This window comes from Pseudochaenichthys georgianus, chromosome 16 (assembly GCF_902827115.2).
Source record: "Pseudochaenichthys georgianus chromosome 16, fPseGeo1.2, whole genome shotgun sequence".
In the NCBI taxonomy this organism is placed as follows: Eukaryota; Metazoa; Chordata; class Actinopteri; order Perciformes; family Channichthyidae; genus Pseudochaenichthys; species Pseudochaenichthys georgianus.
This window is the reverse complement of record NC_047518.2, coordinates 28,275,126-28,300,912: the sequence shown is the minus strand read 5'-3', so window position 1 is coordinate 28,300,912 and position 25,787 is coordinate 28,275,126. Positions and strand designations below refer to the sequence as shown.

General features: G+C 43.9%; 1 protein-coding gene across 2 annotated transcripts; it reads left to right on the top strand.

Moving 5' to 3' along the window:
• On the top strand, nucleotides 1-25,362 carry atp8b2 (ATPase phospholipid transporting 8B2). 2 transcript variants are annotated; one of them, XM_034102857.2, is made up of 30 exons: nucleotides 1-242; nucleotides 3,349-3,416; nucleotides 8,429-8,487; nucleotides 8,613-8,726; nucleotides 9,154-9,252; nucleotides 9,353-9,414; nucleotides 9,571-9,643; nucleotides 9,960-10,030; nucleotides 10,262-10,341; nucleotides 10,843-11,001; nucleotides 11,080-11,168; nucleotides 11,363-11,559; nucleotides 11,978-12,098; nucleotides 12,447-12,534; nucleotides 12,849-12,883; nucleotides 13,116-13,275; nucleotides 13,394-13,582; nucleotides 14,134-14,249; nucleotides 14,564-14,728; nucleotides 15,239-15,350; nucleotides 16,158-16,263; nucleotides 16,695-16,905; nucleotides 17,104-17,287; nucleotides 18,130-18,353; nucleotides 18,456-18,539; nucleotides 18,730-18,975; nucleotides 19,067-19,205; nucleotides 22,979-23,109; nucleotides 23,646-24,242; nucleotides 24,336-25,362. In XM_034102857.2, exons 2-30 carry the CDS (start codon nucleotides 3,392-3,394, stop codon nucleotides 24,399-24,401), a joined length of 4,002 nt encoding a protein of 1,333 aa, XP_033958748.1. In that variant the 5' UTR covers nucleotides 1-242; nucleotides 3,349-3,391; the 3' UTR covers nucleotides 24,402-25,362. The 2 variants fall into 2 exon arrangements, with proteins under 2 accessions (XP_033958748.1, XP_033958747.1); XM_034102856.1 differs by lacking the exon at nucleotides 1-242 and adding an exon at nucleotides 5,084-5,434 and having other exon boundaries at nucleotides 3,393-3,459.
• Nucleotides 25,363-25,787: the final 425 nt, after the last annotated feature.

Below are 25,787 nucleotides of genomic sequence, written 5' to 3'. Positions count from 1 at the left end.
CCTCTCTCCTCTCCTCTCCTCTCCTCTCTCCTCTCCCCTGGCCGAAGCCAAACCCTCCCTCACCCTCCCTCACCTCGACACGGTGCGCGTCCCCGGTCCCTGCCTCACCCTCCCACCTCAGTGACAGCATCTCATCACGGGGACAACGTCCAGTTCAAGCCCGAAACCTCACCATGACCTCGGCTAGAGCAGCAGCAAGGACGTCTCCACGAGAAACCTTTTTATAAAGCCAACTTGAAAAGGTAGGTTTGCGTTTCCTGAACTGTTGTAGCGGTGCTTAGAAGCCTCCATCATGTATGGCCAGCTGGTTTATTTTACAGCCTTACTTTCTCAGTTGACAACTATTGATTTGTGTCTCGGTTTTCATTGTAAAGTGTGCAGCTCTTATTACTGGGCCAGACAGTGTTATTTACAGTAAAGCCGCTCAGTTCCTACAGTAGATTTCTTAGTTTCAATCGTCCCTGTAGCCCACTATTAGTCACAATATTTTCCCAAAGTCAAAGTGAAAGTTAGTTATGTCACTGTTTACTGAGCCCAGGCCCAGACATAACTGCATTTCTTCTAAAGGATATCTAAAGAAGCATTGGAGCTTAATGGTGTAAAATTAAATGTATTCTTAAGAAATGTGCAACCGGCCAATTGCATTATGGTTTCACTTTGAGTTATTCAGGTCATTTGTTGTTAGAATGTGTTGTTGTGTGCATCCTTATGAGTTTTTGACCTGAAACCTTGTATTCTATTTCCCCCTCCCCCCCAATATTGTTACCAGCCGCCACAGCCATACTGGTTTTGTTTTCAGTGTGTCATAATGGCAAAATGTGGTCCTGCAGAGACCTACAGAAACTACCACACAAACACTTTTGAGTCATTTGCTAGGTGTTTAACTTACTGTCTGTCTCTGGACAGATTTTGTCACTGCAATAGCGTCACAACCGTGCAAGATGCAGTCACAACACTTTACAAGTAAAGTTCAAGTTTGAATAGGTGCTTATTTAAAGCAAATCCTATAGGGCTGCCCACTTTACCACAACTGTAGGCCCCTGGTCCAAGCTGTAAATGGGGAAAAAATAAGCAAAAAGAGTATTTCTATTTTCTATTTTTTTCATTAATTCTATAACGACATTGTCTACAGAAATAAGTAATTTACCTCATCATCTGTGTAATCTCAATCCTTACTGGAAACTTTTAAATAAAGGATGCCATGCTGACCCCACATTAATACACCACAAGACATGTAACAACCACTCTCAATCCTTAATTATTGTTTAAAGACAGACAGATGTATGGAGTGTGTGGCATAAAGCTGAGTCAAACACACACTGGCATTAAGACAAACATAAATACCATAAACAATAGATGTTCATTTCTGTATCACACACATCATCCTCAAAAAGTATACAACCTGACTCTGAACACGCCTCTTTGTTAGAGTTAATCAAGTAATTTGTTGTTCTCTATTTCCTTATAAAGTCACTAAAGTCACTTACAGTAAACTTGTTATTAATTTTAAACGAATGCTGTGCAGAGATACCACAAAAACAGAATTAGTATTTACTGCGGCAATATATCACAAGAGATATAAAACTCAATTTGAACTACTCTTCCAGAAATGTACAACTTCCTTCAGAGGCCAAATGGGTAATGGTTTCACTTTGTTAGAGATGTAGACTTTTGTTGTTTCAGTTCCTAGATCGGGTTCCTTATAATTGTAACAATAGTGGTGTAATCTGTGGGTTCATGTTCACAGGGTTTCATGCAGCGAACATTGAAAAAGTATTCTTTTTATAATACAGCGGCAGAGCAGAAAGGTCAACTAACGTCATTATTACGTGAAGACTGAGAATGTTCTGTAATGTACAGCATGAACCAAATTGAACACAGCAAACACTGGGTATAAAAAAAGAAGAAAGAAAGACTGTCTTATTGTCATTGTTCTATATTCGGTTCATTCATTCAAGAGGGTCATATAGCCTATCCATCTATAAATGTGTTTTTGTGTGTACAACCTGCCTCAGAGCTGGGAAATGACATTCATGAGCTACTGTAACACACACTAGGAATAGCATATGCAATACTGGTTGTCTTTTGGGATGTTAAAGATTAAAGTATTGAATGTTGGTGTTGCAGTTCTGACATTCCATCAAGGATTTTTGCTTCAAATCCTCTAAAACCTCAGACTCCAGTAAAAGATATGTCAAGGGGCTAATAAGGCTCCTAAGATATTCGTTGTGTCCAGTGTTTCTATTTAATAATGGCACTGCTGCAGAGGGGTTTTACAAGGCGGCAGCCTCCACAGATGGAGAGTTAGAGAGCTGAAAGAGAGAGGCGAGAAGACATGACAAACAACTCCACAGTCTCTAGATTCAAAAAGAGAAAGCATACAGTGTAGAAAGTGAGGAGGAAGCATGCAATAAAAGAGTGTATGACAAGGCAAGAGACAATTCTGGAAACTGTATCTGAAAGCTGATCTGCTTAAACTTATATGAAGAGAGGCAGAGTCACTTTTCTCAGGAGTATTGATTTGAGGCTTGCTGCCTGCCTGCCTGCCATCCTGTTTGTACCTTCTCGTATGAACACTGAGATATTTAAAGCCCAACACTGAGATGTTTAAAGCTTCCCCTCTGCAACCCCATCTCTCATCTTCCTGCCGTTACTTAGCCGGGATAAAACACAGCGAGTGAAAGCTGTGAGGTGTGTGATATTAACAGGTCAGCATAAATGGGTAGAGGGGAAAGTGAGAAGAGAAGAGTGCAGGGGGAAATGCTGCTCCATTACTCTTCCTCCTCCACTGTATGAGGAGACTGACAGTGATCCGGCTCCAGCCGGCAGTCCCCAGGCAGATGCAGCTCTCTGCTGAATGTCATTTCCTCATTATGGCTCCAACAGACCAGAGATGGTCTGGTCTGGTGTGTGTGTGTGTGTGTGTGTGTGTGTGTGTGTGTGTGTGTGTGTGTGTGTGTGTGTGTGTGTGTGTGTGTGTGTGTGTGTGTGTGTGTGTGTGTGTGTGTGTGTGTGTGTGTGTGTGTGTGTGTGTGTGTGTGTACACACGTGTGTGTCCGGTTGTGTAGTGGTTGAAATGCCTGATTGATTTTACACTTTCTCTTTTCAGTGAGAGAAAAATCTTTTTTCACCCACTGAAACAAAAAAAGGTCTCAATATCAATAAATAGAGTGCATCACATACTTGCTCTTATTTTTTTTAAGTGAGCAGTTTTCTTGTCGCTTGTTTAAAAAGAGAAAATATGCTTTTATTGTTTTTACCTCCTCTTCTATAACCACCTCGACCTTCCTCATCCCTCCGTTGTATTCCTCTTCTGTGTCTTTCACTTACTCGTCTTTCCCTCTGCAGACAATCCCATGGGCCGTAGCAGAGGGACGCCGGCTGAGCGGAGATGTTCAGAAAGAGGCCTCCTCCAGGTCAGTACCTGACACTCAACACGCTAATGACTGGTGCATTAAGGTAAACTAGTTATTCTTCAGCGCCGGCGCTATGTTTTTAGGTTGCAGTCTGTCACATTAATGTGAAAGCTAAATCTCGGGAACGCCTTGATTTTTTAATTTAAAATAACTAATAGGAAATGATGAAACATTGTGGACAGACACGATATTTGAACCTGTTAATACCAGGGACAAACGTAAATGCAGAGGTGGAAGGCGTACTCAGATCTTGTGAGTAAAAGTAGAAGTACCAGAGTGTAGTCTAGTTACTCTGTTACAAGTAAAAGTCCTGCATTCAAAAGTACTAAAGTAAAAATACAAAGATGTAAGAATCAATATATACTTAAAGTACCAAAAGGAGAAGTAACTATTATGCAAATGTTTCCATTACAGAATGACATATCATATGTTTAGATTGTAATTATTGATGTATTCATTTATTCATTTATTAAAGCTGGTAAAGGTGCAGCTAGTTTTTATTACTTTGTATACTGCAGGGTAGATTGTGAATGTTACTCCAGATGTCGCAGTGGCTCAGTCAGTATGGGGCTCGGATAGGGAGCCGTAGGGTCGCTGGTTCGAGTCCCTGAACCAAACTTAAAATATGGCAGTTCACCATGGGCCCTGCCATGGTGCCCTTGCTCCCTGGGTGCTGTGCAATAGGTTCCCACTGCTCCTAGTAGATGGTTTCAAAGCAGAGACACATAAAGAGGGTTTGGGGGTTTTCAGGCTTGTGGTTGCAGTATGCAATGGCATTTATTAATTGGATTTGTTCTCCACCCCATGGATGCAACTCAAATTGATAATGGTTTGACTTTGTTAGAGATGTTCTAGACTTTTGTTGTTTCAGTTCCAAGATCGGCTTCCTTATAATTGTAACAGCTGTGTAATCTGTGGGTGCTCAGATATTCGTTGAGCCCATGGTGTTTCTCCCAGCTTTAGTTAATAGGCCCTAATGGCACATCATCATCATCTTTATTTAAAGAGACTCTTGGTCCATTATTACAAAACATACAACACTCAAAAGAGTGAGAGAAGTTTGGTTACATTTAACTGCATATAGGTCTATTGTGTCACAATCTAGATCAGTGAATGCATATGACAAGACTTTGTGGAAAAGTGTGTTCGGCAATCTTAAATATATCGGCACGAGTCTCGCCAAACAGCACGTGCACCGGCCTTGCCCCGCCCATTGCAGTGCACTTTCTCCTTTAAAACGTGCAGGAAACTGCGCTGCTGAACCAGCCACTTTGGCTCTAAACCTATGCTCTAAACGCACAGCCTTGTCATAATCAGCTCATGCTTTCTGGATCCAAAATGGCACCCAGTTACCTCATCTGGCAACTTGCTCAGCTGTGAGGTCCCTGCAGAGGCGGATGCCATGGCAACGTCAGTGAAACCAAGTGGTTACGTAATGCTTTTTGTGTTTATGTTGTGGATGAGACGTAAAGCTGACGGTGCAGACTCTGCACATGGTCTCTTGATTTATGAGGCAGCTGTGGTGCAGAATTGATAACGCATTTTCGATGTGTGCGTCATAGAGAAAAAAAAACAACCTCAAAGGCTAAAATCAAGTGAACTTCGTGTTTAATATTTATTATATCTGTTAAGAGATTGTCTTTATTCTACACCATGACCTCAGACAGTGTTTCTGCGGCAGGAGGGAGAGAAACATAGCAACTGATGGACCCAGTGTCCGTGGCTGCGTGCGTGTTTGTGTTTGGGAGGCGAGAGAGGGAGAAACAGAGAGACAGGGATGGGACGGTGCGGCGCGCGGGCAATCCAACTTGACTGAAGTTGGGACCGGAGCTCCATCCCCGCGTCCTTGCGGAGATGCGGCGGTCATTGAATAACAGCAATTCAGATGGTGACTGCTAGAAAAGTTAAGATGACAGTACCGAAAGACATCCCGGAGAAATGGTTTCCACTCGTTCTTCCCCTGAAAAGAAACAAACAAAAAGGACTTAATGGAGCCACGTCGAAAAAGAAGAGGACAGGTACAGTTTGTGTGAGAAGGATGCGGGGTAATTGAGCTTGTTGATGTCAAAAAGTCTTCACTGTCGTCGTCATCAGCAGGAGTTTGTTGCACATCTCAAAAATAAACATCATGTTTCACTCTCATCCCAACTGTGTCCAAGTGTCACTCCTGCTTCTTCATTTTACTCACTCCATTTTCTGTGTTTGTGTATGTGTGTGAACACTGTGGGCTACACCTCATCATATTACATGTCTGCATCAGACTTAATATACTATTCCACGTTGTTTTGCTGTTCCTGCAATCACAGATGTTTTTCATTCTGTTAATTAGACATCAGCATCTGACATGAATAGCTAAACCGTAGCCTATAGTAAACAATAGGGAAATAACAACAATAGACCTTTTTCATACTTAAATTCAGTTGTTTGTCCTAATATAAGAAGCTAGCCTGTTTAATGTGTCATCGCTCTATTTTAGCTGTTTGCCTGATGTTTGCTGCTGATTATGAATCTGTGCATGTGTAAACAAAACTGAGTGCATATAAATCTGTATTTTGCATAAATAAGTAGGACGATGTCCTTCTGGTCTCGGCTGCCTGAGACACTGATCAATCTTCCAGGCGCCAGCCTCTGCTGTCACTGCACTGCCTCGTCTGTACTCCTTAGCTATATTAACTATCACAAGTCACAGGATGTACACCTTCATTTGACCTCCAGCCCACCAGTCTGTCACTGTTTCCCTCTGCATTGTTTCCAACAAAATGATATCACTGTGTGTGTGTGTGTGTGTGTGTGTGTGTGTGTGTGTGTGTGTGTGTGTGTGTGTGTGTGTGTGTGTGTGTGTGTGTGTGTGTGTGTGTGTGTGTGTGTGTGTGTGTGTGTGTGTGTGTGTGTGTTTGCACGTGCATGTGCGTGAGAATGACTGCAGACAATTCTACCATCCCATCTTCTTCTAATTAAATCAGCCACATTGAGTGAGGATCCCTTCTGCACAGAATCTCATCCTGACTTTTAGTGATGTGAATGACAATAGCATTTCCTATAGCTCAGGCTGACTCTGCTCTTTGGTCATTATTCTTATGACTTCAGTCTGCGTTCACTGTGGAGTGAGAGTGTGTTGCTGCAGACACGAGGACATTCTTGACAGTGGCATGTGTCCTCACATGTCGAGGGAGGGACGAGTGTTAAAGAGACAGGGATGATATAAAATGGATTTAGGAGTTAGCCAATATGTGTGAAATATTGTGATATTAAGGCTTACTGTTTTACTCAATATTTATAGTTGTTTATTAAAACCTTACGCTCTCAGCCGAGTAAGCCTGCAAACTGAACGTTTCTCAGTAATGGAGCTTTATAGATTCATACAGACTTGCTGTGTAGCATCTCGTCTGCGTCAGGGTTTCATATGCCCTTGGAGCTGCCAGAGACATTAAACACTTAATGGACAGTTTGCTAAAGATGCTCGTGCATTCAGTTAGGGGTGGTTAGCTTGCACAGCTGGGACAGACACCACCTGGTCTGACATCAGCCTCAGTCTCTCTCTGCTTACCTAACATCTGGCCTCTTCATGGAGGGTTAATGCAGCTTTTGCTCTGCCTGTCAGGCAGAATCTCTCTGGTAAACACTTCCCATTGAAAGCACTGTTACGACCTTCAGGTAGATGGGAGGGCTGCCAGAGGGAAAAGAGGAGAACAAGGATTGGAGGAGTTTCAACAACAAGACATGATCGAGGATGTTCATCTACCTAATCAGACAAATGTGATAGTGTTATACCAACCAGTTTAAAAGAGAGGGAAAATCAAATAAAATCCACCAAGAGTTTCATTTTTATTTTATTTACATTCACAGTCATAACAACTGTAGAATTCACTGTGACCAAACACTAACACTGTGATAGAGAATGTTGTGCACTCATTCAGCCACTAGTAACTTCAAATGTAAATCAAAGGGAGATATCATTTGTATTTTTGAACAATACTAAATCCAATCCAATCCACTTTACACAATGTGTCCAAAAAGTCGACTGGAGATTATCTTCTGCACCAAATCTGTTTTATAACCTAAAAGTGATACTGCATCTTTTTAAGTGGCCTGTCTTTGTTTGTTAGAAGAGACCCAGATAAAACAAGTCTTCACAGTGCTGCAGAAACACAGGAAACCACAGGGTCTTTGTTTATGTGTGCATGAGATTATGTTTTATGATGTCCCTTCCTGTATTGCCTCATTGCATCTCAGTCATCAGTCAAAGGAGTGTTTCGGAGCTACAGTACGTCTGTGCAGAACATATACTTCTGGCCTGAATTTTTAATCTGGATGTGTGTGTGTGTGGGCGTGCATGTGAACTATGTACAGCCCTGTGCAAAACAGGCCAGTCATTTCATTTAAAAAGCAGTCTCATCAATATTAGAGGAGACAGGCCTGGTGGAGGAGGAGGGGAACTCCCAAACTACCTTGCTTCAGCATAAAGAGAAACCTGAAAACAGCAAGAGGATAAAGAGCAGGGTCAAAAGGGGAGAAACATACATTTCCCTGGTGTATTTTTGTTCTTTATAGATTTAAGTCATAATGCATGTAATGCTTTATCTGTGACTACCTGGCATAGCTCCTGGTACTACTTTGTGCTCCTACAGATGTTCACAATCGTGATTACTTTGCTTCTCTGTCCCAGATTGCACATTTAATCATTAAGAGAAAGAGGCAGCAGATAATTGAAGATCAGATATAATTGGACAGCATGCATATGACTCACCCAATACTCAAACAACCTTCAGCAGACTACTCTAGCTACATTGATTTATAAATAAACACACACAAAGTGGACTGTCTCTTTCTCTGTTCTCCAGTTCTCTGGAGGATTTTACTGTTATTGACATTTTAGAAATGATTGCTGGTCCTTTTATGCGCTTTGACCAATGACTTTGACACACAGAGATGCAGTGGTTTGGGTGCTTATCTGTAAAACTAAGTGGTGATATCATCGTTCATGCCTCATTATGTGTCTTGTGTTTCTGCAGAGGAGGAGAGAAAGGTCAGAGCCAATGACAGAGAGTACAACGAAAAGTTTCAGTACGCGGTGAGACAGCTTAATCCTGTCCATGTTCCAAAATATTGTCGAAAGATGAGAGACCATTTTGATATAATTCAACTGAAATAATCTGAGTCAAAATATAATGTTCTATTTTTCCTCTCCTCATCCAGAGTAACTGTATTATGACATCAAAGTACAACATCGTCACCTTTCTGCCCGTCAACTTGTTTGAGCAGTTCCAGGAAGTAGCCAACACCTACTTCCTTTTCCTGCTCATACTGCAGGTGAGGAGAGGGGCTGACCGAGGGATGTAAAACAGGGATTTGAGCATGGCACAGGAAGAGAGAAAAATAACATGCATGCTGAATTTTCAAAGGATGAAGAGTTACTGGCTTACATCTCTTTAGGACAAATATGTGTTTTATTGTGAGCAGCATGGTGAAAGAAAATACACGTCTAATGGCGTTGGAGACAACGTTGTAGTCAAGGTAATATCAAGTAGATAGTGAAGTAGCTGAAGTAGAAATACCCTATCAAATATGTTTGTGTCTTGTGAAATCACCTGCTCACTTGGTACAGTTGGGTGCACTCAGGTTCTTAGGCAGCTGAGCGTTCTGCTGTGTGGTTATGGTCCAATGTAGCTTTCTCTGAATCACACTCTGCCTCGTTGTCCCTTTTCTAACTAATCTGCTCCTCTCTGTCTCTGTCTAGTTAATACCTCAGATCTCCTCCCTCTCCTGGTTCACCACCATCGTGCCTTTAGCTCTGGTGCTGAGCATCACTGCAGTGAAGGATGCCACAGACGACTATGTGAGCTCACTTTTTACGCACCGAATACTCATGCAGTTTTGCTCATGACATTTCAGTGAATTAAAGTAGCATGACTCACATTGACTTTTGTCTCCTGAAGTTTCGTCACAAGAGCGACAGCCAAGTGAACAACCGTCAGTCTCAGGTCCTCATCCGTGGCTCGTGAGTCTCCTGTCCTGTTATTTGCACCTGAGCACTCTCAAGAATTTTGATTAAGTCTGCTTATCAGATTCTTTCAAGGTTTCCTACTTTGCAACCGTTGCTTAACATCTCTAACTCTATCTGTCTTTACTGTTTCTCTCCGTTTTGCTCTTACAGACTACAAAATGAAAAATGGATGAACGTTAGAGTGGGTGATATCATTAAACTGGAAAACAACCAGTTTGTGGCAGTAAGTGTGTGATGTACATTTCCACAGACGAAACACTTAGGGATCACCTCTTACAGGGTACATTTTAACTTTGAAATGATACTACTTACTAACCTACTTCAGGGATCACCCTCAAACCATCTCCGCCTGTTTTCATACTGTATTGTAAACAAAGTGCTAAAATGCCTCATGGATTTCCGTACAGTGTGCCTTGCTAGGGGACGCTCCACGACATATGTTTGTTCGTTACTCACTTGTTTGCGGATGCTAATACTAATGTTGTTTTTGTGTCGTAAGTGCAGTGCAGTGGATTCTCAGCTTTTGTATCTATTTTCAGGCTGACCTGCTCCTGTTGTCTAGCAGTGAGCCTCACGGACTCTGTTACATCGAGACAGCCGAGCTGGACGGGTCAGAAAACACCCACACATTAAAATGACTCGCATCAACTCATAAACTGCAGAAACAAAAAAAAGGAAGAAAGAAAACATAAATAAGACATTTTATTTAAATTGATTCAAAATAATATTGTTATGTCAGTAAATAGTGCTGTAAGAACATCTTTATTAGTCCCTTGAGGGGAAATTCAAAGAAGCAACATGACCCTACATCTAATTAACCGTGTGGTGTACTATCTTCCAGAGAGTCCAATATGAAGGTTCGTCAGTCGGTCTCAGTGACATCTGAACTTGGAGATCAGAACAACTTGGCTTCGTTTGACGGTGAGTTTCGAGAAAACTCATCCTCGACTCTTGATTTCTGGTTTGGTTCATCTTCAGTTAAGGTAATATTTAGGTCAACAGGTTTCAGTATTTGGCACAAATGGCATCCCCCTTCTCACTCTCCGACAAAACACACAAAATGTACACACACACACACTTCCTTCTCTACCCTGCCAGCATTGAACGACAGCCCATCACCCGCCCACTAGTCCCACACAACGAAATACTTTTGTGTCAGCAGCACAGTGCGCCCACACACACACTCCTCACCTGCTGCGGAAAATACATTACTGCAGCAAATCAACCCACACTGCCTCATATCAACTTTCAAAAAGGTGTGCGTTTCGGCCTTCGACTGTGTGACAAAGGAATGATGTAATGAGGATGAAACATTCAACCTTATATCATACAGTTAGAAAAAAAAACATATAATGTAATTGGATTTTGTGGATATCTATAATGAAGCAACAGATTAGGATGTATCTGTGTTTGTGTTTAAAGGTGAGGTAGTGTGTGAGCCCCCCAACAACAAGCTGGATCGTTTCTGTGGGACTCTGTACTGGAGAGACAAGAAATACACCCTGTCCAACCAGAACATGCTGCTACGAGGATGTGTCCTCCGCAACACAGAGGCTTGCTACGGCCTTGTCATCTTTGCAGGTCTGTGTATTTTTACATTTGAATAAAGTATGTATATGATGTGTATAGCAGCTCTTAATTCTCCTGTTTTTCTCCCAGGCCCGGATACCAAGCTAATGCAGAACAGCGGTCGCACCAAGTTTAAGCGTACGAGCATCGATCGCCTGATGAACACTCTGGTCCTCTGGGTAAGACACCCCAAACCTCTCACTTTCCTCGCTCATAATGTCACTATTTCAGGAAATGAGCTCAGTGGCTTTACCTAGATTCATATATCTTCTCTAAGCCACCCTAACTTGGGTTCAACTGTCCAGAGATCAAAATGTAACACATCTGATTTGGACCCGTATGTACAATTTCTCCATCTGTGTGTTTCTGTCAGATCTTTGGCTTCCTGGTGTGTATGGGAGTGATCCTGGCTGTGGGTAACGCAGTGTGGGAGAGGGAGGTGGGCTTCTTGTTTCAGAGCTATCTGCCCTGGGACCCTCCTGTGGACAACTTCCTCTTCTCGGCCTTCCTCTCCTTCTGGTCCTACGTTATTATTCTCAACACCGTGGTGCCTATCTCTCTGTATGTCAGGTGAGGAGAAGTCCAAGACACACAGTTTGAAATGCAAGCTTGTATAATGTATACAGTAGAAGACACATATGAGACGAGACATATACAACATTCCTGCTTATATCAGACAATAAGCTTTGTTGACACTGTTTGTAGATGTGGTCTGCAGAGATTTCCTCTCAGGTAGGGGAGCTGACACCCTGAAAACTGTTTCCTCTGCTCACCAATTCACAAACAAGCTACTGTTGAACCCCTGAACCTTTGACCTAGAACACTTTGAGGTTGTGTGTGTGACTTACATAAACTACTAACTGATTTGTTCCCCCTATCTTTGTTGTCTAGGTGTAAGTGTTAGAGAACTTCACGTGGCCCTATGTTAGATTACTATTACTCTGTTGTTAATGCAACAGCGTCTCTTTCTGACCTGTCTGTGTATCAGTGTGGAAGTGATCAGGCTGGGTCACAGCTACTTCATTAACTGGGACCGGCAGATGTTCTGCTCACAGTGTAACACACCAGCTGAGGCCAGGACCACCACTCTGAATGAGGAGCTGGGCCAGGTACAGCAAAAAGCATGTTCATTTATCGTCTATTATGTATATCAATCCATCCTTCATTGGCCCTACTTTTCTTTGCTTATGATGCTTAGTTTTCATCTTATATTCTATTGAATTTAAATTCTGAAAGAATGGTAGAATTAGGTCAGAAATGAAATACTGCAAACTGAAAGCTGTCTAAATTCAGAGATGAGGATGATACAGATATTGATTTGAATAATGTATTGCCCTCTAGGGCTTTGGTGTACAGTATAAACTTTATAAACTGCTATTTCTTGAACTTCGACAAAATCAATTACTTTATCTATGTCGATTTAGATCATGTGTTCACATTTAATTTACTTTCATTAGGTTGAATACATCTTCAGCGACAAAACAGGAACTCTCACTCAGAACATCATGAGCTTCAATAAGTGCTCCATCAATGGACAGACTTACGGTAACTGCACACACACACCACACTTACCAAACCACGCATTGCAAATTTGGCCTTTAAACTAAATAGCCACTTTATTACATACACATATACTCCACTCCATACAATACAACTGTACAACAATGTAATAGGCTTTTTGCTAAGGTCACATGTAAAGCTGGTGTTGAACCGGGCTATATTGTATTCTGAACAATGTGTATTTGTGTGTGTGTGTGTGTGTGTGTGTGTGTGTGTGTGTGTGTGTGTGTGTGTGTGTGTGTGTGTGTGTGTGTGTGTGTGTGTGTGTGTGTGTGTGTGTGTGTGTGTGTTACTATCAGGTGAAGGGTCAGACCCATTGGGACCCCAGCCAAAGGTTAGAATACTTATTTTGCTCAAAGTCCACACACACACACACACACACACACACACACACACACACACACACACACACACACACACACACACACACACACACACACACACACACACACACACACACACACACACACACACACACACACACACACACACACACACACACACCACCACCACACAACCCACTATACACTTATTATCAGAGTCCCTGTCTCACCGTTTAATTTCAGAGATTGGACTTCACTCCCTTCAACCCCCTGGCAGACCCGGATTTCTGTTTCTATGACGACACCCTGCTGGAGGCAGTGAAAGTGGGCGACACACACACTCACAAGTTTTTCCGCCTGCTCTCCCTCTGTCACACCGTCATGAGCGAGGAGAAGAGCGAGGGTGAGCAAGGGCAGGGGAGAGGGGATTCTGGGACGTCAAATAGCAGCAAACCACACACTCTGTCCATCTGTACGCTATTTATTTCCCATTATGTACCATCTTTTATCTGTATACCCAGGAGAGCTGCTCTATAAGGCTCAGTCTCCAGATGAGGGCGCTCTAGTGACGGCGGCTCGAAACTTCGGCTTTGTGTTTCGCTCCCGAACACCTGGGACTATAACCACCACGGAGATGGGACGATCCGTGACCTACACCCTGCTCGCCATACTGGACTTCAACAACATACGCAAGAGGATGTCTGTTATAGGTGTGTGTCTTTTTCAGTTTGAAAATTACAAATATACTGGTAAACTATTATTCATATTTTCCCTATATTTTTGGGGACTTTTAATCTGTCATTAGGCCACGTTACTTACTTCAGTCTGCTGTGATCAATATCTTGTTGCAGCAGAAATAAAAGTGTTGCATGTACAGGGACATTTCAATTACGATCCACACTCCTACAAACTGACACGATATAGGCTATTAGTCATGTTTACATTTGATCCGTCAGTGAGATTTCACTGTGTGTTCCTGTGAATAGTATTCCTGTAAAGTGCTGGAAAGCTGCCCAGAAATAACTGGTCATAAATCACCTTGCTTTCACACAAATGTGGTCAAGCAAAAGAGCAGCGAGGACCACGAGGCACACGTTCATACATCTCTGCCACAGACTGCGTTCTGTTTATCTCCCACTATCCGCAGGAACGACATTTGTTAAAACTCAGAAAAGGGAGATTGTTATTTGAAGGTACAGTAATGTTGGAGGTGTATAGATTTCTTTAAGTATGTTGTCTTCCCTACTTTTATTATTTTCAGTGCGTAACTCAGAGGGCAGAATATGTCTGTACTGTAAAGGAGCTGACACTGTGCTGCTGGAGAGACTCCACCCCTGCAACCAGGAACTGATGAACATCACCTCGGACCACCTCAATGTGAGTAAACACATATCACATTATCTCCTGGGTGGATGGAGCTGTACTGCCACCTAGTGCCTCCAAACTTGAAAACAGCTATGAATGTCCAAGCCTTAACTCATACTCTACTTTTTCTGATAGATAGATAGATAGATAGATAGATAGATGGATAGGTACTTTATTGATCCCAATTTGGGAATATTTGGCGTAGTCAGACAATGTATCACCTTGATACGTGGCAGACCATCAGCCTCAAGGTTTCCATTGTTTCTCCTTGTGTCAGAATGTTCGTATATTTAGTGACATGTCTGTGTAAATGTGTTTTGCTATAGGAGTATGCGGCAGATGGTTTGCGGACGTTGGCTCTGGCCTACAGAGACCTGTCAGAGGACGAGTGGGAGGCGTGGTCAGAGAGACACCGCAGCGCTGCCAAAGCTGCCAGCTGCAGAGAGGACAGACTGGCAGCCGCATATGAGCAGATAGAGCAAGACATGGTGGTTAGTGACTTGTGCTGAGAGTGTGCACTTGATAGTATTGTTAATTCGGATTGTGATAACCATGGCGGAAACTATTCCTGGGGTACATTTAAGGCTAACATCGCAAGGCTAGCAACATCTCGTATTTTCTACAGTGCTTTTTTAGTCCATTCCTCATAATTTCTCATCAGCCATATTCCTCTTCCTTCAAATTACATTCAAGCAAGTCTTTGAAAATGCCTCACAAAGTATTTATGTGTGCGTGCGTGCCTCTGACTTTAAGTTTCTTTGTGTGGAACATTAAGCCATTTCTTCATACGCACAATTCTTCCTTCCTTCTGCAAACTAAAATTAATATGGTAAATCAAAAAAGGGAACTTTAGGTTTCGTTGGTTGTATCGTTCAGACATATTTGAATAGGGGAATTTATTTACTGTGGATTAAAAAAAAACACTCTCAGTTCTCAGATTAAGTTTCATACTTTCCTGCTTGAATAAAAATTGAAATGTACATGTATGTCTGTTTGTCTAGCTCCTTGGTGCCACAGCTATAGAGGACAAGCTGCAGGAAGGCGTCCCAGAGACCATCGCTGTCCTCTCCCTGGCTAACATTAAGATCTGGGTTCTCACTGGAGACAAGCAGGGTGAGACTCACACACATTTACACACATTTCAGATCTGAGTTTGCACAGAGTTCTTTAAAAGCACCATCATTTGCAAATAACCAAACAAAATGTTAAATTTCACGATAAGGCTGTGAAGAGTAACATTAAAAAAAAAAACAGGTTTATACGTGTTTTGTATAATGGATGTCCAAACTGTCCCCCATTAAGAAGTCGAAAAGTGATATCAGGACTGCTTTCCTTTCTTATGAGTAAATGTTCTGCCAGACCTCCAGCTGATTACAACTTGTAGTCACCGACCACAAGCCAATGATCAACGAGGGCCGGTTCATGTGCCACAATTATGTAATTGATTTGAGGAGGCACATGCAAGAGCATAATAGACTGTCAAAAAACTGTGAAATTATTTATTTTCTTCACATATGACTGAAGATATAACGATGTTCAACTCAACTTTTGATCCACATGAGCGTGCAATTTGGCTCCTGCTCTCTTTGAATATATGGATACAAAACACTGGCCTTCCACCATTTTCCCGTAGAGAGAAAACTCAGAGAAACTAATTTGCTGTGTTTTTCAGTTTTTTGAAACCTTGTCATCTGCAGGGAGGACCTCTCAAATTAGAGCTACTTAAACCTAGGCCACATTTCCAACAAAGGACATCAAATGAAATGTAATCTATATGTTGAACAGATGAGAGATTTACATGTTCTTCTCAGCTTAAATACCAACATTGACTGAAGGATTTTCAATGGAAGTGGAGAAAAAAGATGAATGTTTACTATAAATATTTAACCAAATGCTTTACTCTCCCTTTCGCTCACATAGAGACGGCTGTCAATATAGGTTACTCCTGCAAGATGCTGACAGATGACATGACCGAGGTGTTCATCATCAGTGGACACACCGTCCAGAGCGTACGACAGGAGCTCAGGTCAGTCTGTCTTTTACCCTGCATTGTAGGATACACAATAAACTGAAGTTACAAAATGCATTTATATCCATGTTTATAGTGTGTGGAAGCACAGTGTTTCAACTACTGTACAATAGTTACTGAGTAATATCCAGCTCTTTACCCTAGCTATAAAATAGACAGTTCAATCAAGACAATAAAGTACAGCCAAACAAATGAACTAAATACGCCAAAAAGGGCCTTTTCAGTGAGTTCAAAATATATTGTTGTTAATAGTTCTTTCTAACAATAACTAAAACAACAATTTCTGGTGCTAAACCGGCATAGGCATGTCAAAGATTTTGCCCTGTAAATGCAATTGTTTAGGCCACTGCTACAATATCCACACTCCAGCCTCCTGTAACATTTAACTCATGAACTCAGTGACTGATACTGACTGTCTTCCTCTCCAGGAGGGCGAGGGATAGGATGATCGAGATGTCAAGAACCAGAGATGGAAAAGAGGAGGGGGTGGAGGGATGTTTCATGGGTAACGGTTTCAGAGAAGGACAAGGCGATAGTAGGGGAGGAGAGAAACAGCTGCAGTGCCCTCCTCCTCCTCCCTCTAACCTCATGGACAACATCTCTGGAGAATTTGCCCTCGTAATCAACGGCCACAGTCTGGTATAAAAAACAACCACCGCCACCTTCACATTTAAAAAAAGCAGATGCCATTAAAGTTAAACTGTCAGCTGTGAGAAAATAATAATTTGCCTGAAGTGTTTTTTGATCAACAACAAATAATTCCCCTACAACTATACAACTCTAAACCCTTAACATTTACCCTTAAACTTCTCATTTGTATCTGCTGTTCTTTTATAGGCCCACGCACTAGAAGCAGACATGGAGACGGAGTTTGTGTCGACGGCGTGTGCATGCAAAGCCGTGATCTGCTGCAGAGTCACCCCGCTGCAAAAAGCTCAAGTGGTGGAGATGATCAAGAAACACAAGAAAGCCGTGACCCTGGCTATAGGAGACGGGGCTAACGATGTTAGCATGATCAAAAGTGAGTTGTGCAGATGTGTATTAGAGGAGGAAGTGTTTGTTGATGATTTTTGAGACGGAGAGGAAAGAGAGAAGTTGAGCCACATACAGTAGGTGCGTGACTACCTTTATGCAATGGAAATCCTCATCAGAAGGGCAGAAGAAGTTGTTTATCTACATTGTGTTACTAGTAGTCGAGAAATGTTGTGTGGAAATGTCTCTTGCAGTAAGTGTGATTTCCTCATCAAGATATGAACAGATTTTTTGTGTCGTCAATTTTGTGAGTGTCAACCTAAACTCAACTTATTTGAAGGTTGGCCACTAATTTCTGTCTGCAGACAAACATTGTTGAAATCTGAGTGGAAATACCAAATATATGTCAGACTGAACTTTGGGAACATTTGTATACAATGTTAAAAGAAATACATTCAAAAAATGTAGATTTTATGTAATCGTTAAAACAAAAACAGGAAGTCTTGTGTTTTAATATTTCACTCTGTGCATATTGCAAATTGCTTTCATTAATAGTTGCAACAGTGTGAAACAGAATGACATTAAGAGTTGTTTTTTTTACGTTAAAGCAGCTTAAGGGGAAACGGAGAGGTTTGGTTAAGCCAATAACCCAATTTTCCGTTTATTTTAATACATGTGTAATAGTAAGTGTTTTGTAAGTGTTGCATCACCTTGTGGGTTTGTCTGTGTTTGTACGTCATTTGAACATGTTTTTTTTCCTGAGGCATTTGATTTTATATTTACATCTTTTAAATAAGGAACAATAATAATTTGTTCTTAAGGCCAAACATTACATTTAAGCTTACCTTTCTCCCTCTTTCTCTGTGTGCCTCTCTCTTCCCGCTCCTCCAGGTGCTCACATAGGAGTTGGTATCTCAGGTCAGGAGGGGATCCAGGCGGTGCTGGCCAGTGACTACTCATTCTCTCAGTTCAGATTCCTGCAGCGCCTCCTGTTGGTGCACGGCCGCTGGTCCTACCTGCGCATGTGCCGTTTCCTCTGCTACTTCTTCTACAAGAACTTTGCCTTCACCATGGTGCACTTCTGGTTTGGCTTCTACTGTGGCTTCTCGGCACAGGTCAGAGGATAGAGCTTGTGAGACTACTCAAGGACATTGATCAGGGGTTAGAAAAGGGTAATCACTTTCAATGTGTTTGTGTGCATCTCCTCTAACTTTTAGACGGTGTACGATCAGTACTTCATCACTCTCTACAACATTGTCTACACCTCCCTCCCTGTGCTGGCCATGGGGATATTTGACCAGGTCTGTTCAAGCATAGTTACTGTGCATAGTTTGTTCTTACTTTAAATAGAAGAATACATCTAATAAATAACTATTGGGAACTAGGTCGCAAAAAAAAGACAATTATGTTTATTTCTGTAGTTATGACCACAACATAGCAGGCTTGACTTGTTTCAGTAATTGCAGCTCCTCACTTCCTCTCCTCTTGTAGGACGTTCCTGACCAGAGGAGTCTGGAGTATCCTAAATTGTACGAGCCCGGGCAGCTCAACCTCCTCTTCAACAAGAGAGAGTTCTTCATCTGCATCGCCCAGGGCATCTACACCTCAGTCGTGCTGTTCTTCGTCCCCTGTGCCATCCTGTCCGACGCCACTCAAAGCACAGGTGTGCCCCTCGCTGACTACCAGACCTTTGCGGTCACCACGGCAACAGCCCTGGTCATTGTGGTCAGCGTTCAGGTGAGAAGGTGTTAGATTTCCTCAAAGCTACCAAAGTGAACGGTCTGTTCCGTGCTGGAGCATTAACCGGCCTGTTCCTCTGTTTGTGCAGATCGCTCTGGACACAGGCTTCTGGACTGTTATCAACCATGTGTTTGTGTGGGGCTCGCTGGGCTTATATTTCTCCATCATGCTCGCTCTGCAAAGCCAGACCCTCTTCGGGATCTTTCCCAACCAGTTCCACTTTGTAGGTTGGTGTCCTGTTGTCTTTAATTGTCGGTTACACACAAAACGGCCTGACCAATATAATATAGCAATTTCAAATCAATATTTTTGTATCACATTTCTCAATTGTAGTAGTAATGTTATCATAATGTCAAGAATTGCAAGTTCTGACCCAGGCACAGGCAATAATTCAGTAAACAAAAAAAGAACTTCGTCCAAATTAGGCAAAAAAGGTCCAAAAAAGATCCAGCAGGTAGGTGATAGGTACATCCAAATGTTAACCAGCAAAGCAACACACTGGATCACAACTGGATCAAAGACCTCAAACTGTTACAATAGAGTGAAGCAGGCAGGACCCAAATGCAGATTACACTGATAATACCTTTATTTCAAGAACTTAATTCTAACTCGGACAAAACAAAACACTCCACGGTGAACTCAGTCACCAACAAAAGACGAACCAACACTGAACACAGGAAGAGACTAACTATGGCCAAAAGGGTGGGTGGAGGGGGTCCGGAGGAGGGACTCGGGCGGAGGGCCCGGGGGCAAGGCAGAGTCCATGGAGGGGCGAAAGCCACAGCGGGCGAACTCAGGGGGCCGAGCATGAGGGGAAGGCAGCGGCAGGAAGAGTCAGGGGGCCGGGCCCGAGTGCGAGGACTGCGGCTGGGAAAGTCAGGGGGCCGGGCTCGAGGGCGAAGACCGCGGCACTCAGGGGGCCGGGCCCGAGGGCGAAGACCGGACAGCTCCGGAGGCCGGTGGGACAGGTGTCGGCAAGATCCCCCACGGAAGAGGACAAGGAGTTGGCAGGACCCCCTGCGAGACAGGTGATGGCGGGGCCTCCAACGGAACAGGACATGGGGTTGGCAGGACCCCCGTCAGAAGAGCAGTCGGCGGGATCCCCAACGGGAAAGGACATGGAGTTGGCAGGACCCCCCACAAAACAGGTGTCGGCTGGACCTCCAACGGCACAGGACATAGGGTTGGCAGGACCCCCGGCAGAAGAGTAGTCGGCGGGGCCTCCAACGGCACAGGACATAGGGTTGGCAGGACCCCCGGCAGAAGAGTAGTCGGCGGGACCCCCAACGGGACAGGACATGGAGTTGGCAGGACCCCCAGCGGAACCTCCAACGGCACTTGAGTAGGGACTTGAGTAGGGACTAGAGAAGGGACTTGAGATGGAACTCAAGAGGGATCTCGAGATGGAACTCAAGAGGGATCTCGAGAGAGAACTCGAGCGGAGACTCGAGAGGGAACTCGAGAAGAGACTCGAGAGGAGACTGGAGAAGGGACTCGAGAGGGAACTCGAGAAGAGACTCGAGAAGGAACTCGAGAAGAGACTCGAGAGGAGACTCGAAAGGAGACTCGAGAGGGGACTCGAGAGGAGACTCGAGAGGGGACCTGAGAGGGAACTCGAGAGGGAACTCGAGAGGGAACTCGAGATGGAACCTGAGAGGGAACTCGAGAGGGAACTCGAGAGGTGAGTCGAGAGGGAACTCGAGAGGTGATTTGAAAGGGGACTCGAGAGGGGACTCGAGAGGGAACTCGAGAGGGGACTCGAGTGGTGATTTGAAAGGAAACTCGAGAGGGAACTCGAGAGTTGACTTGTGAGAGAACTCGAGAGGGAACTCGAGAGGTGACTCGAGAGGTGACTCGAGAGGGAACTCGAGAGGTGATTTGAAAGGAAACTTGAGAGGGAACTCGAGAGTTGACTTGTGAGGAAACTTGAGAGGGAACTCGAGAGTTGACTTGTAAGGAGACTTGAGAGGGAACTCGAGAGGTGACTTGAGAGGGGACTAGAGAGGGAACTCGAGATGGAACCTGAGAGGGAACTCGAGAGGTGAGTCGAGATGGAACCTGAGAGGGAACTCGAGAGGTGAGTCGAGAGGGAACTCGAGAGGTGATTTGAAAGGGGACTCGAGAGGTGACTCGAGAGGTGACTCGAGAGGGAACTCGAGAGGTGATTTGAAAGGAAACTTGAGAGGGAACTCGAGAGTTGACTTGTGAGGAAACTTGAGAGGGAACTCGAGAGTTGACTTGTAAGGAGACTTGAGAGGGAACTCGAGAGGTGACTTGAGAGGGGACTAGAGAGGGAACTCGAGAGGGGACTTGAGAGGGAACTGGAGAGGTGACTTGAGACGGTCGGTACGCCGACAGGACACGGGGAGCTGGCGTCGGCCGATAAGCCGACAGGACACGGGGAGCTGGCGTCGGCTGAAGAGCCAACAGGAGACGAGGTGCTGGAGTCGGCCGGTATGCCGACGGGACACGGGGAGCTGGCGTCGGCCGGAGAGCCAACAGGAGACGAGGGGCTGGAGTCGGCCGGTACGCCGACAGGACACGGGGAGCTGGCATCGGCCTGAGAGCCAGTACTGGAGCCAAAACTGGAGTCGGGACCATGGCTACTGGGGCCGGTACTGAAGCTGGAACCATGGCTGCTGGGGCCGGAACCATGGCTGCTGGGGTCAGGACTGGGGCTGGAACCATGGCTGTGTGGGCCGGTACTGGAGCAGGAACCATGGCTGCTGGGCACGGAACCGGAACACGGAACCATGGCTGTGTGGGATGGCACTGGCGCATTCGACCATGGCCGCTGGGGCCATAACTGGGGCTGGAACCATGGCTCTTGGGGCTCGGGCTGCTAGCCTGGACTTGCGACTCCTTCTCTTAGGAGCCTTTTGGAGGCTCCGTGGACCTCCGAAAGCCAGATGAGTTCCCGAGAACGGCTCCTGGACAGGAGCAGGACATGGGGAAGAAGCAGGGGTTGACTCCGGACGGAACACACCGAGACGTATATGGTGTCAGCAGGCTGGAAATCACACACCAAGAGGAAGTTCAAAATCCAGCCAGGTAAGAATTTCACCAAGCCTGGTTTCTCCATAGCCAACCGGTGCGCCTCTACCAGAGGCAGAGGCTTCCTTCTGCAGAACACTGGACGCTCCCTTCTACCAATCATAGCAGCAAGAAAAATAAAAGGGAAAATGTTGTAATTCCACCTCAAATGGATCATCTGCTGGGTCCATTTCTTGGTTGGTTGGTTGGTTCTGTTACGATAGAGTGAAGCAGGCAGGACCCAAATGCAGATTACACTGATAATACCTTTATTTCAAGGACTTAATTCTAACTCGGACAGGACAGGACAAAACAAAACACTCCACTCCACTCCACGGTGAACTCAGTCACCAACAAAAAACGACCAACACTGAACACAGGAAGAGACAAGACTAAATACAGGGAGGGGTAATCACAAGACGAGAAAGAGGGGAGGAGAAACACAAGGGCCACAGGTGAACACAATCAGACAATTAGACACACCAGGGAAACTAACGACAGGGAGGAAAAACACAGGGAGAGGGACCAGACAATACACAAGGAGGAAAACATGACAGGGAGAACCGAACAGCAAAATAAACCCAAACCTAGACATACAAAACTAAAAACAGACAAAAGAGCCAAGGAGCATGACAAGATAGCACTGAGGAGGATGTTGTCAAAGTGACAGTTAACCTGTATCATCCAAAAAAGTATACAAAAACAGAAAACCAAATGGTAATTTAAAAAAACTACTAATTATAAAGATCAATAAGGTCAAATAAACATACAATTATATTAAACATGTAGGCACATGTTTGTATAAATGAAGGATATCTAAGTCATGTCCTGTGGTGCTTAAACAATTATACACCAGTGAGTTCATTATGTAAAGATGTCTAATATCTGTGTGCTTGCAGTGTTTGGGAAATGCTGTAAAATCCTGAGACATATTTGCTCATGTTTGTTTATGTGTTTTTGAGTGCAGGTAGTGCCCAGAACACGTTGTTGCAACCAGTCGTGTGGTTAACTATTGCGCTGGCGACAGCAATATGCATAGTTCCAGTTTTGGCATTCCGCTTCCTTAAGGTGGATCTCAAACCTCAGCTCTCAGACACGGTGAGAAAATACACACAAAAACAAAGTCTCTGATGTGTCCATCTTGTTCGTTGGAACATGTGTCAGTGTTGCATCATCCCTACAGGTAGGTTTAAAACAAGCCAATGATTAACTTCTCACGTACAAACAGTTCATCTGAGTGTGTGTGTAATGATGAGTTCATTCTTACCGTCCTTAAATACTCTGTAAATATTGACTAAATTAGCGTACCCTAGTTACACCAGTGACTTAGTCTTACATCATATAAGCTCATGGTGCTTTCAACCAGAGCTGCTGCTAAGGTGGTGTGAAGAAGACCCTTTTTTTATTATTTATTTTGTCACTATTACTTGTGTCTGTCCTGGATATAAATTAAAGTTGTAAAGTACAAATAGGTTTGAGTATGGACTAGATTAACGATCAGATGGAGAAGAAAGAATAGAAGAATGAAGCAATCTTAAAGGAACAATTTCCCATTTGCTTAGCTTGGTACAAAGGCTGAAAACAGAATCAAACTGCCTAATTAAATAAAAAAATCTCCTCTGCTCCATCTCCAGGTGCGCTACACTCAGCTGGTGCGGCAGAAGAAGAGAAAGCCGGCAGGTCGCAGTGTGGGCGGAGCCTGGCGGGGGGTGGGCAGTGTGTCGGAGGGCCGTCTGGGTGCTCGAGGCAGCTCCAGGAGGTCGGGCTACGCCTTTGCCCACACGGAAGGATTTGGAGAGCTGATCACCTCAGGGAAGAACATGAGGCTCTCCTCTCTGGCCATGGCCACCTTCGCCTCCAGACACAGCTCCAGCTGGATTGACACGCTGCGCAGGAAGAAACATTCTCACACTAACACCCCCCCCAGCGCCTCGGGGGAGAGCAGCCCAGCACCCAGCTGTGTCTCTGGGTCCATCCCGCCGCTCTCTAACTCCTCGTCTGTTCTGTGTGGCTCACAAGATGCACCCATAGAGGAGGAGACAGGAGCAGCCCCCGACACACAGACTGCCTCCACCTCATCCACACAGAACCCACCGGCTCCAGCACCAGCTTCAGAAGCAGCTGATGGTTCAGCCCAGACCCTCAATGCTGGAGTCCTCACCCCCGCAGCATTGAGGTCCCAGGGGGGAGACTCACCTGGAGGCTGGACGATAAGTCTGGGTGCCGTGCAGGTAAACTGCTGTTACTTCATGTATCACTAACAAAAAATGAAACGGGTACAACAAATCTTACACAATTAACACAACTGTCCCTCTCTCCTACAGGAAGCTCTGTTGAGATGGAAGGGTCGAGCCTCTGCATCCAACAGCCCGGTGAAACTAGCAGAATAAATGGAGGAAAATCATGTCCACTGCTATCCATCACATGTTTACACACACATACAGGATGTGTGTGTTTTCCTGGAGATACTGATAAAAAAGCTCCCCACTCAGTGTTCTCCTTTCCAAACTAAGGCTTCTACAATAAATCAATTAAATCCATATCATAGGAACAGGTGGCACAATGTAGCAATATGGATTGTGATGTTATGATGATATACATGTTCCAATGATAACTGTGTTCATGAATGACTACAAGATCAAGGTATTTAAAGAATTCGACTGAAGGAAAGCAGCAGATGCGATAACAGATTACTTACTATTAAGGATCTAAAAGATTGTTTCCACTTGTTATTTCAAGTTTAGCCTCACTCACAAACAAGTCACGCAGAATCTCTCTTAATCAGAAATGGGTAGAATGAAGGAGCAGAACAATAAGACTTTCAATCAGCAAAAAAGTGCGGGCAATATTTTCTGTAGAACTGTTTTTTGTTAAAAGCTTTACGTTCACTATAGTTCTCAGTGAGAACGGTACTTTACGTTACTCTTTTTTCCTATGTATCTGTTTTTTTACTTGATATACCCCTACTTCACATGTTTTTTCTTTTTTTGCATCATATTGATGTGTTTTATAATGGCCTAGTTGACCTTTAAGCAAGCCAAAGTGTTTTATTTGTCGGACAAAGGGCCAGATCATGTTAATGTACCTCTGATTTAAATGTATTTCACCACCAGAAAGAACAAACTACCACTTGCTTACTGTAGGCATTAACAGACATCTAAACGTAATTTGTCAAACATTGTACAAATGACATTGTACAAAATGTACATTGTACATTGTAGTGTTGCAAATGTTTATCTGTCCGCAAATAAAGGGAATGTGTTTTGGGATAATGATGCCTTAACAATGTCAACATTTTGGTCGTTTAAACTCTTTCTGTTTCCTGATCCATAAAAATAGTACGACATCCCATCTGTGTTGCAAATGTTCCTGTCAATCACTGACCCCTGTCCATGACTGGGGTGAGATCAGGCGTGTCGCCTGGGCTTTTTTCTTTAGCCCCAGACAATTCTCCCTCAATAATATAATACATTAACCGTGCTTGGTGCTTTACCTGAACCTCATCATGACACTAGAGAGGACGGCAGGAATGTAATTTTCCGTGTTCAGTGAATACAACAGAGACAAGACACCAGACCAATCAGAGAGTTGCATGGAAATAAACATCTGTCTTATTGGCTGACAGGTCTATCCTGTGACAATGTTTAAACTGTCAGTCGGACTCAGGAGTTTTTAAAGATGGACATAAGAAAAAAAATTCTTAAAAAAGACGACAATTCTCAAGTGGTGGCTCACACAACAACCCCAGAGCCACCACTTGAGCCAGATAAACAAGG